This window comes from Littorina saxatilis, linkage group LG2, assembly GCF_037325665.1.
Source record: "Littorina saxatilis isolate snail1 linkage group LG2, US_GU_Lsax_2.0, whole genome shotgun sequence".
Classification (NCBI taxonomy): domain Eukaryota; kingdom Metazoa; phylum Mollusca; class Gastropoda; order Littorinimorpha; family Littorinidae; genus Littorina; species Littorina saxatilis.
Window position 1 is genome coordinate 39,545,069 of NC_090246.1, and position 13,054 is coordinate 39,558,122.

General features: G+C 43.6%; 1 protein-coding gene across 4 annotated transcripts in view; it reads right to left on the reverse strand.

Moving 5' to 3' along the window:
* LOC138958974 (collagen alpha-1(I) chain-like) overlaps window positions 1-12,617 on the reverse strand; it is a 124,427-nt gene extending 111,810 nt beyond the window's left edge. For 2 of the 4 annotated variants that reach the window (XM_070330322.1, XM_070330321.1), the window contains exon 1: window positions 11,782-12,617. In XM_070330322.1, the coding sequence (XP_070186423.1) occupies window positions 11,782-11,884 (103 nt within the window). In that variant the 5' untranslated portion in view covers window positions 11,885-12,617. The remainder of the gene's footprint in view (window positions 1-11,781) is intronic. The other 2 variants (XM_070330324.1, XM_070330323.1) reach the window with 1 other exon arrangement.
* Window positions 12,618-13,054: the final 437 nt, after the last annotated feature.

A 13,054-nucleotide genomic window follows, 5' to 3' on the forward strand; every position in this document is an offset into this window, starting at 1 on the left:
CACGACAATACTTCCAGAAACACACCCAAAAAGAAACAAGTCGCGTAAGGCGAAATAACAACATTTAGTCACGTCAAGCTGTCGAACTCACAGAACGAAACTGAACGCACTGCATTTTTTCACCAAGACCGCATACTCGTAGTCCACCGCTCGTGGCAAAGGCAGTGAAATCGACAAGCCAGAATAGTGCGGTAATGGTCCCGCTGAGTAGAATAACACGCCTTTCTGTATCTCTATTCTTTTTAGCGTACTGAGTTTGTTTTTAATCCAAACATATCATATCTATATGTTTTTGGAATCAGGGACCGACAAGGAATAAGATGAAATTGTTTCTAAATCGATTTCGGACAATTAATTTTAATCATATTTTTCATATTTTTAATTTTCAAAGCTTGTTTGTAATCCAAATATAACATATGTATATGTTTTTGGAATCAGAAAATGACGAAGAATAAGATGAAATTGTTTTTGGATCGTTTAGAAAAAAATGTTTTTAATGACAAGTTTCCGATTTTTAATGACCAAATTCATTAATTATTGTTTAAGCCACCAAGCTGAAATGCAATACCAAAGTCCGGCCTTCGTCAAAGATTGCTTTGCCAAAATGTCAATCAATTTGATTGAAAAATGAGGGTGTGACAGTGCCGCCTCAACTTTTAAAAAAGCCGGATATGACGTCATCAAAGACATTATAAAAAAATTTAAAAAAAACATCCGGGGATATCATACCCAGGAACTCTCATGTCAAATTTCATAAAGATCGGTCCAGTAGTTTAGTCTGAATCGCTCTACACACACACACACACACACACACACACACACACACACACACACACACACACACACACACACACACACACACACACACACACACACACACACACACACACACACACCACGACCCTCGTCTCGATTCTCCCTCTATGTTAAAACATTTAGTCAAAACTTGACTAAATGTAAAAATAACAGATTCGTGCGGAGCAGCCATTTCTGTGCCAACGGCGCCAGGTTTGGACCAAGTTTTCCTCCCAGTTTTGTCAAAATAACCCAATACAATGGCGTTCCCACAACCTGTGAACAGTCGGTGAAAATAAACCTGCATGTCAGAAGACATGTTTGCATCCATTGGAGACAAAACAAGTGAAGAGCAGAAACGTATACAGCTGCAGACGGCTTGCACACCAACCAACAAAATCAGACGGCATTCGCCAAGGCTAATGCAAAGGGCCTATGTCACTGAGTGCGCATGCTCTAATCGCATTGGATAATAAGGCTAAATTATTGCTCAATGAAAAGTCAGGATTCCAGTTTAATCGACGGAGCGTGTGAGGGTCCGTTAAATGATTGTCAGAGAAGCTAATGAAAAAACATTCGATTGCTCAAGTGAAAGATTTTATCATAAGACACACACACACACACACACACACACACACACACACACACACACACACACACACACACACACACACACACACACACACACACACACACACACACACACACACACACACTGTAGCATACCTGTACAATTACACCCACACTCATAAAAACACACGAATGTACGCATAATTGCACACACTGACATAATGCGCAATTACACACACGAACTTATGCACACGTAACGATTCAAGCCTCCACATGCATAATTATAATATTCAAGACAACCTTCGTAGAACCGAGACAGATAAGATTTCTGCTCTCTAACACCCAACTTAAAAGCATATCTTGCAGCCTTAATCGTTTCAGATTTTGCCTTTCGAACACACGTATGCCGACGCCCACCTTGTTGATGTTATCACCACATCCCGACATGCACCTTGGTGCACCGCGGGCGGGTGGGGGGGGGGGAGGGGGGGGTGAGGGGGGTGGGGGTTGGGTTTGGGGGAGGTGGGGGCGATCTCCCTGCCATCCGATCCCACAAAGCAATCTTTCTTCAAGCCTCTCTCATTAATTCTGATCAAGTATGAGCTGCCCTTATCACATCAAATCAAGCACTGGAAGAGCGACTCGATTACAAAGTTTACACTTCAAAGGTACATGACCCATACCCAAAGTGTTTCCTACTCAAAACTTCATGAGTGTTACATACTTGTAGCGACACTGCCGCTCTCAATCAGAGTTAATACTTTTAAGACATAGCACCCATGGCAAAACCGTCTCCTCAAATTTCATGGCTGTTATCTATTGCAGCGACACTGAAGCCACGAAACCCACCGTGGGTCTCCTACTCCTACTCAAAACACCCTACAAGTACAACTGCCACCTACCTGTAGCAATAGTACTTGATTGATTGGATAAGGATTAAAGGCACAGAATCCATTCCCAAAAGCAATTTCCCATTAAAAAATAAAAACACGTCACAGCTGTTATTTACTTGTAATTGCAGTGCTGCCATCATACAGAGTTTACAGCTTAAAGGCACAGAATCAATTGCAAAAGTGTTTCCTACTTTAAGAAAATTGATGTGTTATTTACTTGTCACGACTGAGCTGTCCTGATTCTGAGTTTGCACCTTAACGACACAAACCCTTTGAAAAAGTGTCTCCTACAGTACTGAAAACGCTTCATATAAATCATATCTTTTTATAACAACAATGCTGCCCTTATTCAGAGTTTACACAAAATCCACAGCAAAAGTGTCTCCTACTCAAAACACATTAGCCAGTCTCTGGAACAGCGAAGGTAATATATATCCGTACCTTTCAACATGTGGAAAGTACGAAAGTTAAGAGTTTGAACCTTTTTCAATGTTCATCAAGAGCGTCTGGCGCTGATAACAAAATTACAGCATACTAAACTTTCCAACAGAACTACACGAGCTCACAGCGTACTCATCACTGTCCAATAAAATAACTTGCCATGTACACTCCTTTTTAAAGAAAACGCGACAGAACCTACAAGCGTGTCATCGTGACCGAGAATGAGATAAGCTTCAAGATCTGTGTAAACGTCTTCCCCCCACCCCTCTTTGCCGGGTGAGCCGCGCTGTTTGCTCGCTGCAGCCGGGTGCACCGTCTACCCCGCCGCCGTGAAAAATACCCCGTCTAAATCGTCCTTGCCAGCGGCGAAACAGGGTACATGTCTGGGTGTCTAGGTCATCTGCATTTACATGCTTCAACGCAGCGTTTAATTCATGGTGCGAGCTTAATTCTCCGTTCTGCGTATTTTTATTTCTGTTCCCCACGAACGAAACTCAAGAAGAAGAAGACGAAGAAAAAGAAGGGGACAACAGAAGAAGACAAATAGCGACACAGAGCACCTCTCACAGTGAAATTTAAACATGCATGCAATATAGCACAGTGTGTATCAAACTCAAAGTGTCCATATATATATATTATATCAGAAGTTTTATGTTTGTCAGCACAGGGACTTTTGTTATTTGCTAAAGAGCAGTTACAAGGTTAGTTCAGCAAGATATTTTATGCACGTACATACTTCTCATAATACACAATATGGAGGAATCTAGAACAGCAGACATACATGCAGGAGAATGCAAGTTACAAGGTTAGTTCAGCAAGGCATTGTATGCACATTCTTCTTACAATAAACAATATGGAAGAATCTAAAACAGCAAACATGCATGCAGGAGAATGGCAAGAACCGCATTGCGTAACAGCAATCAACAATAAAAATCTCAGACAAGCAGCTATCTTAAATCTGTTATTCTTCAATGAAACCAAACTGAGCAACTGCGTTGTGTTTGTCGGGCGTCTTCAATACCAGAACCACTCACAACTTTGTTTAACTAACTAGTTTGTCCCCACTTGAAACCTAGTAGCAGCGCCTAGTGTTTCTTTTTTCCCAACAAGTAAAAGCACCTAAAAACTGCACAGCAGTGTACTATTTTAGATGAGCACTGTGTGTTTGAAGAGTCCAGGGATGTTTGTAAATGTCGAGGGCACAACGATCATCTATTTGCCAGTGAAATGGGTGTAATTCAGGAATAATGCCTCCCCTAACCTTTGCGAAGAGGGACGACTTTCTAGCACCCGCCCAAAATTTGTTTCAGATAAAACTGCTGTGCCAGCTTTCTGCCCTATCCGGGCATCCTCTTGTTCGGCAGTTGAATATACCGTGCTTCCCGCCTGCTCGATCATGTCTGCATATATCTCTCCAGGCTTTTACATGGGATAACAGCATCCTTTTATTATGCCAAAAATGAACTGCGTGGCTGCCTTCTGTGCAGAGTTTGAGTTATTTGCTGAACTGATTTAGCATATTGACATAGATGTCACTAATGAAATGAATTCATCAAAAATCTTATTCGGCACCGAAAAAAGGCGGGATGAAGATCGTTAGTGTGTCTAAGCAGAGACATAGATAGATATGTATGTCTCTGGTCTAAGGCCAACAAAAAAAAATTGTCTGTTTCTGGTCACCCGACCGACCTTAAATTTCGGCGCCGACCCTAAACGTTTCTTTTCCAAACTCAAAATTTTTTTAATTTTTTTTTGGTGGTAAAGGACAGGGTGAGAAAATGAACAACAAAAACGTGTGAAAACGAAAGTCCGCTGACGATTTGTAAATGTGTTGAGTGTCTTGTCTCTATGTATAGTGAATCCAGTCTCTTTGCGCGATTTTTAAAGTTAGTTTTATTGGTCTACATTTGGGGTTAAAAAAAACTTTAAAAAAAAAATAAAAAAATCCCGACCTACCGACCCTATTTTTTTTAGCCATGTTACCAGAAACAGACAATTTTTTTTTGTTGGCCTAAGTAAAAAGATGTTCTGATTCCGTGGAAAGAGTCCGGACACAACCCGCGTGGTGATGGACATGCTCGCGGCTTACACGAGGGAGACGGAAGGTTCCGAGTACAACTTGCGTCCCAGTCTTCCGACACTTTTTCTCTGTGTCAGTTAGTAAGACACTCAGCCAACATATGTACAGGAACTAAAAGTACTTACGCCAAGTTGTTCATTATCAGTAAAATGCATAAACATACTTGCTATTCTTAAACTTGCATAGATAGATTCTAAAACATAAAAACACGATTGATATCCCATGCGTTTTAAACCCCGGCTACAAGCAGACGCAACAACCTTCATAAGGAAAGAGAGAGGGAGAGAGAGAGAGAGTGAAGGCAAGACCGACAGACAGAAAAAAAGTGCTCACGGTGGTTTTTTTTTAGTGAAGTGTGTAGAGTTCAGATGGGGACGGGAAAGGAATAAAGTCAGACAGACAGCGGCGGAATTTCCAGCGCGATCCCGCTGCAAGTGGTACAAACCAGAAATAACCTGCTTTTGCTCCTTTGTGCATCGCGTCCACCGGGACCCTATACTACCGACGACTCCACAGTCAGGAAAAACTGAGAAAAGGCGGAGAACAATGGAACTACTTTGTTTAAGACTTCCGGAAGTTCCCCTTCTAAGACTCTTCTTTTCCAGACTGTTTTCTCTTCCTGCCATTACCTCTCACGGTAAACGTTATGACGGCTTACTAGTGCCAAAACCTCATAATTATAATTTTCCCTTGATAATTACCATTTTCACGTGTTTATTACTAATTTTCCCGGGAAAAGTACTAATTTTCCCGGAATGATTACTAACTTTCACCTGTTAATTAGTAATATTTAGTTTTGGCTCACTTCCTGACGGATTGCTAGTGCCAAAACTAAAAATTAGTCATTTTCCCGTGAAAATGAGTAACAGGTGAAAACAGTAGGGGAGACCGGGGCTAGGCCGCCTACTTTTATGCTTTTGGTAGCATAACTGGCGAGTTTGATGAACTAGAAGACTGATTTTTGGCTCACGTAAGTGTAGCCTATGCGATCGTAACTTTGTCTGTCTGTGCGTGCGTGCGTGCGTGCGTCTGTGCGTGTGTATGTCTGTGGTAGAAACTCTAACATTTGAAGACGTCACATTACATTGACGTCACATTATGACGTAAGAGGGTTAGACGTCACGCGAAGGAAGTACTGAAAGTCTCGGTCATTATTATTATTTTGAGCGCGCCGAGACTAGTTGGCAGTCGTGTCCTTGTAAGTAGGCTACATGCAGACAGACAGATCTAGATCTAGTGTCTCGCTTTTTTGCACAGTTTCACCTATGCTCTTTCTGTGTGTGTGTGTGTGTGTGTGTGTGTCTGTGTGTTTCTGTGTGTGTCTGTGTCTGTGTGTGTGTGTGTGTGTGTGTGTGACGGAGTGATTGAGTTTGTGTTACTGTTTGTCGATTTCTTACGTGAGCCTTGATGGCTTCGCCTCTTGTTTATTTTACATCAAGACAAATGTGTAGCTGATATCAATGTGCAGACAGTTTTTATGTGCGCATGAACATTTGTTGTACATACTGCTTTAAGTAGACCTACCCTAACGTAGGCGAACTTGCCCCAAGTCGGGGTAAGTCCACCTACAGGGTGGGGCAAGTCCGCCGCTCTCATCCCATAGTAGGTACAAGACTAGTAGTGGGCAAGATTTATACACACACGCACGCACGCACACACAGTCAGTCAAACAAGCACCCGATCAGTGGGAAAGCTTTTTTAATTCCCTTCAATATTTAGGTTAAAAAATGCCAATGACAAAATACAAAAGAATGTCGAAAGAATGTAACACAAATCGGCGTCAGTCTTTTTTAGACATGAATCTGCAATCTTTACCATCGAGAATAGATGGAGTCACCATCAGAGTCACAGTTATGGCAGATGTAAACTGGACTGTTTCCCACACCTGCACATTCTTCATGGCGAACATGCCCCATGACAAATAGGCGGACTTGCCCCCGCACGGGCAGGCAACTCTAGTGCCAGATAGCGAGCACAACATGGGAAGGAAGAAGCAAAACTTTCGTCAGAACTCGACCTTAATTAACGCACTTTCACTCGACACCAAGACTAAGTATTTGTTCTCAGAGGTAATGCATCAAAACCTAAGTCAACTCCTATGCATTCATGTTACAAAAATGAAGAAAAACACTTTTTGTGACCTGTCCTCACGATATAATTATGGGCGCGCAACCTCTGAACTTCTGCAGGATATGGCGGGAAGAAGGGACACCACTCTCACATGGTGTGAATGACTAAAAGGTGCAAACGTAAGAATAAACAGACAAAGACGGATGTGCCCCGAGGGCGGACTAGCCCCGGTTTCCCCTAACTGACAGCGTTAATTAGTAACTATCACGTGATAATGGGTAACCCCAGGTTTTGGCACTAGTAAGCCGTCACAGGGCTTACTAGTGCCAAAACCTCATAATTGTAATTATCAAGGGAAAATTACTAATTTTCCCTTGATAATTACCATTTTCACGTGTTAATTACTAATTTTCCCGGGAAAATTACTAACTTTCACCTGCTGATTACTAATTTTTAGTTTTGGCTCACTTCCTGACGGATTGCTAGTGCCAAAACTAAAAATTAGTCATTTTCCCGTGAAAATTACTAATTATCCCGTGAAAATGAGTAACTAACGAGTGAAAACAGTAACTGACAGCGTTAATTAGTAATTATCACGTGATAATGGGTAACCCCAGGTTTTGGCACTAGTAAGCCGTCATAAAACGTACCTTCAGTTTACACTACCAGTCTCATTTGGCAGATGTGTTGCGGGTTTGCCGGCGGATTTTGCGGGATTGCCGGCGGATGCATCACTCGCACCCCTCTGCGTTCACCAACAAGTCTCGTCCAGCTTCCCGCCCGTATGCATCGGGTTCCTCAGTCTTCCTCTTGCATCACGATGACGAATGCCTTCCTCGCACCACACTTTCCAAAAGTTACACAAGTCGTTTCTATTGCATCACAACTACTGAATAATGCTGCAAGTGAAAGGTTTAGTTCTCTTAGCTTACAAAAGTGCGCCCCCCCCCCCCCTGTCTTTATACAGTCTCTCTCTCTCTCTCTCTCTCTCTCTCTCTCTCTCTCTCTCTCTCTCTCTCTCTCTCTCTCTCTCTCTCTCTTTTTTTTTTTTTTTTTTTACCACGATGAGGGCTTTCTCGCACCACGCTGCGATCACCGAAATACTCTCTAGCTTTTCATCTACCTGGTTTCTTCTTTCGCTCTCTTACATCACGGCTTATGAATAATGCCTGCGCGCGAGGTTCAGCGATTTGCACATTGTAGCGACTGAAAATGTGGTCCTATTTCAATGTTACAGGAGACGATAAGGCCCTTTTTACCTTCCCTCTTGCATCAGTGAATAATGCTGCAACATATAAAAGGAGCATATCTTGGCCTTTTGCCTGCCAATTATTTCTTCCTGCTTGCATCACGGCTTATGCATAACGCTGCATGTGAGGTGAGCTGCACGTGTTAGCGGCATGCCATGTGGCCCGATCTGAATTTTACTGTGAGGAAAGGTAAGCCGGCAGTCAAGCGAAGGGTGGAAGGTGGGATCATGCTGGGAGGGCTGTCTTGTATTCATCATCAACTCTTGCAGTACAGTAAGTGCAGCAAAAACATATTTTCCACTCAGTGCTTCCGCCTGCGTTGAGTGTGATTCAAGTCGAGTGAGGTGTGGCCTTCAACTCTTTTAAACTCAGTTTGGGGGAATTCCTCGCAACCACCCGCCACTACTCTCTCCCACTTCATTCGCCTGTGTCAATCCCAACTCTCAAAGGATGTTTTTAATCACCGCTGCGTAATTAATAATTCGGTCCTTCATTTAAATGCGTGAATGGGTGATTTATATGGACAGAGAGAGAGAGAGAGAGAGAGAGAGAGAGAGAGAGAGAGACAGACAGACAGACAGACAGACAGACTGACGGAGACATAGAAAAACTTAAACCTTGAAATATTACATAAAGTGCACCGACGAGACACACACTCTCTCTCTCTCTCTCTCTCTCTCTCTCTCTCTCTCTCTCTCTCTCTCTCTCTCACTCTCTCTCTCTCTCTCTCTCTCTCTCTGCACACCCCGATCACTTTCCGCCACATTCACTATAACATTAGCCCTATGAAGTAACATCAAATCAGGCGGTGGGTAAACAATTTTATTAGAAAGATAGCCCTTATCACACGCACGTTTGGTCAACAGAATGAGTCAGAACTGGTCAACAGCACTGGACCATGTATACACAATGCACTGGTCAGCAGGTGCTCTGGACAGCAACGGAAACAGAGCACGGTTTACAGGCTGAAGGTTTATCAAGTTTGCAAATCACGAAACATACACATTGCGTAAGAGGCCATTTGCTGCTACTTGTTACAGCGTTCGCGATGTCGCGACAAAAGCCGCCCGCTCGTGCACTCCGGACGTCGTTGAGGAGAGCAAACTGGACGACCTAGGAATGCTTCAGAGAAGAACAGCAAAGGTGATTCAGTCCGAAGACATGACTTGAAACTGAAACTAAATGACCTAGGAGTTAACCTCTCACTGAGTCTCACTCTCGCGCTCTCTAAGTCTCTGTCTCTCTATTTGTGTGTGTGTGTGTGTGTGTGTGTCTCTCTCTCTCTCTCTCTCTCTCTCTCTCTCTCTCTCTCTCTCATGAAGACATATTGAGAGTCTACAGACCCCTAGAAGCCTTGAAGTCTCAACAAACTCCCCAGATCTGTTAAACAAATTCGCCTTCCCCCCCCTCTCCACCCCGGCGTTCAGACTGTACAACACACTGATTCACAACTGCAGCTATTACCGACACCCCCTCCCCCTGCCCCTTATCCCATCCGTGTGCCCTTCCTCTTCTGGATTTTCGCTCACACCCAAACTCGAAAATCTCTCTCTCTCTGTCTGTCTGTCTCTCTCTGTCTCCCTCTCTAGTCTCTCGTTTAAAATCTAACCCACCTCCGCCCTCCCTCCTACAGCTCTTTAATAACAGTATGTTCATAGAGCTGAGCCCTCCTCCACGCCCCCCCCCCCCCCCCGTTACACACACACACCTCCCCAGCCTCAGTCCCACCTTGCTTCTTCGCTACATACGAGGCCGGTTTTAAAATGCGGCAACAAACGGGGCAAAAACCTGACAGGCGCACAAAAAGTGTTGAGAAAACAAGTGTCTGTGTGTTTGGCGACCTGTACAGCAGAAGACGATGTTGCGGCCTCAACAAAGGTTGCATTGTTTGTTCCTCTGCCTGCCGACACCTACACTCTCAGTCACCGCAAATGCCGCAGTTCGAGAGATATTCTTTTTCTGCACTCAGTTCTGTCTCTTTTTCGTATTATCTTTTTCGGAGATCTTCTTCTTCGCTTTGAATCGCTCACATTGAAATGTTGATGACAGTTTATGGGGCTGTTCTCGTTCCTAAGTTTTATTTCCGCCGAGTCATTTCAACATCCACAGGTACAACCTTGAATATTCTGCTCTGATTATTGTTTGCAAAAACGTGCTCTTCAGAGTCTGTTTTCTCCTTTGTGTCTTTATATAATATATAATATATAATGCTCCTGCAGATATCTCCGGCACATTTAACTGACACGGCTATAAGAAAATACACAACTGTGTGATAATGCTAGCCGCCGGGTTTGTGCACCTTCTGATACAGCAGCAGAAAAACGATGCCGCATTCAGTCTGTACACGAATACCAGAAATACGTACAATAGAGTGAAAACATTTCTAGTGCGGTTTTCAGTATAATACTACAAACTTACATTGTACGTACAAAAATAGTTTAAAATGTGTGCAAACAACGCTTTAGTTGAATTCGTGCGCTACCCTTCAAACTATCAAATAATACATGCACATGATGCGAAAATACTAAGCTATTCCTTAATTAATACATGTGCTAATAGGGAACAACTTGTAGGACTTTGAAAATCCCTTGAACTGGCAATAAGAACAATCGATGGTAATTATTAATAAGCACTCAGCAGAGGCAACTCATGAATGGTAACAGAAAAAGGAAATGCGCAAGACCGCAGCAGAAGTATTCCCACCAATTATATAGGTAATCAGTCTTTAACGAGTGAACGCCGAGGAAATGAGCGAGATGTTCTCTGTTGAGCAAGATAAGCAAAGCAAACACTCAAGTCTAACCGCTCCCCCGCTATTTCCTACTCTCGGTGCCGTGAAACAATTAAACCCGTTTCAGTCTCTCAGCTGTGGCCGGTGAGAAAGCACGATCAGATTTCACAGATCACGATTATGGCAGCGGACAAAATGCGGAATCAGGTTTCCTGGCGAGTTTGAAAGGACACTCACTTTGAATGTCATCATTCAATGAATGGAGCCCCTCTATCCACACACCCATGAACTAAGATGCCTAACACAGAGAGCTTGTGCGGATGAAACTGAAAGGTGTTGGGGGGAAAAACCACATTATTCAGCCGGACAGAGTTTTTGAACTCTCTTCGACCACTACTGGGCCCGCCGGTAGACACAGCTGCAGACTACTTCCCAAGGTTCAGCACTGAATGATTTTTCACAATGAACAATTTAATTAAGACACTTTATTTTTGAATTGTGATACACAAGTCAATGGATGCAGTGAGAGGGATGTGTAGTGTAGAAATGTTGTGTATAAATTTAGCTATCGCCAAACAATTAGTTCCTTTGAATTACGGTGTCATAAAACTTACCTGTTCTCAAAAGTGACATTTTCCTTTCAACGTTTTCAGTCATTCATATATAATTGCGTTCCACTGAAATTGCTCAGAACCGCTGCTCTTGTGCATGTATGTGCATGTTCTACAGCATTTTAAATCTTCACGAAGAAATGTCAAAGAGATGCCGACAACGAAAATGAAGATGTACGCACTTTTAAGGGCGCCGATATAATGTAACCTCGACACAATGACATTGACACACGTTGTTACAGGTAAGGCGCAAAGTCTAACGCTACATCATATTTGCATCCAGAGCATACTTTGCTGACTAGTCATTAGTATGTGTAATGCAGATTTAATTGACACTTACCTGAGCTATCACTGTCGAGTCGCTGACTTGTGACCGCTGAAGTTAGTATCCCCACAACTGCCAATAAACGCAGGTAGTACCCGGTGAGCCACCGGGGTTCCATGATTCTGTCAAACGCACGCCACAAACCCGAACTGAAAACTGTGCGTCGTCTAACAAATATCTTCAAGTTCGAAGTTTATTCCATGGAATAAGTAAAATTCCCTGACACTCGGTAAACCCTCGGTCCCAAATCGACGTTTGTTGCGAGGCTACACAGGTATCCTTACGAATCTTTTCTCAGTGAAAAAAAGAAAACGAAAGTTTCGCAAGAAAATGCGCACACGTGTGGATCCTACAACATCCAATCAATGTATTGAAGTTGCACTGCACAGTGCGAGAATGAAAGTACACTCAATTCTCCTCCACAAAAACACACTAGAAAGTTGTCCTGAACACACTGATCGTCGGGTAAAAACTTTCCTCCAGCGCAGATCTTCTTGTCAGAAAACTTTCCCCTGCAATCGAGCAGGCCAGCGAGTTAGCATAGCCTGTCTCGCTGAAGCAGACGACACTCGGGCTTCGGAAAGGTAAACACAAGCCCCGACACCGGTTGTAATGTAAAGTAGGCGAGTTTAGCACAGGGACTGGGTCAGTCTATGAACCCTGGAGCAAAGCATGTCTACCTTCGCGCCATATCCCCACCGTTGCGCTACAAGCCGTTTGAGCGACCAACACGGAAAAAGAACGAGCGAAGAGCGTCGAGTCTTTTAGTCACTGGGGCGCTGCGGCGACTACTGCCATACATACAGCCTACCCCTGCGCCAGACGATCAGTAGACTGCACTCCCCGCCCGCACGTGTGAAACCCGACTGGGCGAGTCGATTCTCATTGCGCCGCGTTGCAGACAGGGGGTACAGGTTTCGAGGGGTGCGACGTTTTTTGGTCGTCTGCCGAGTTTATTTGCGGCAGCAAGGGGAATAAAAGAGGTGTACATTGAATAAGAAATGCTCCTTTTTCATTCTCTGCCATCTGCATTTTGACTTGCGTTGCCGCAGCGAGTGAGATGTAGTTTTTCGTTTCCCTCGTGAAAGCTCGAGCCTGAAGAAGAGCGAACGTGAAGTTGGTTGCCGCGCAGTGTAAAAATGTATCTCAGACAGATTGGATTTGGGTGGTCGGGGTCTCTGGTTTTAATAGTCCATTTCGCTTCCTTTTATGACAGTTATAATAAAAGCTGTCAGTTTAGAAACGCTCCTTCGTTACAAAAGGGCAACATGCACACAATGGCGTATCT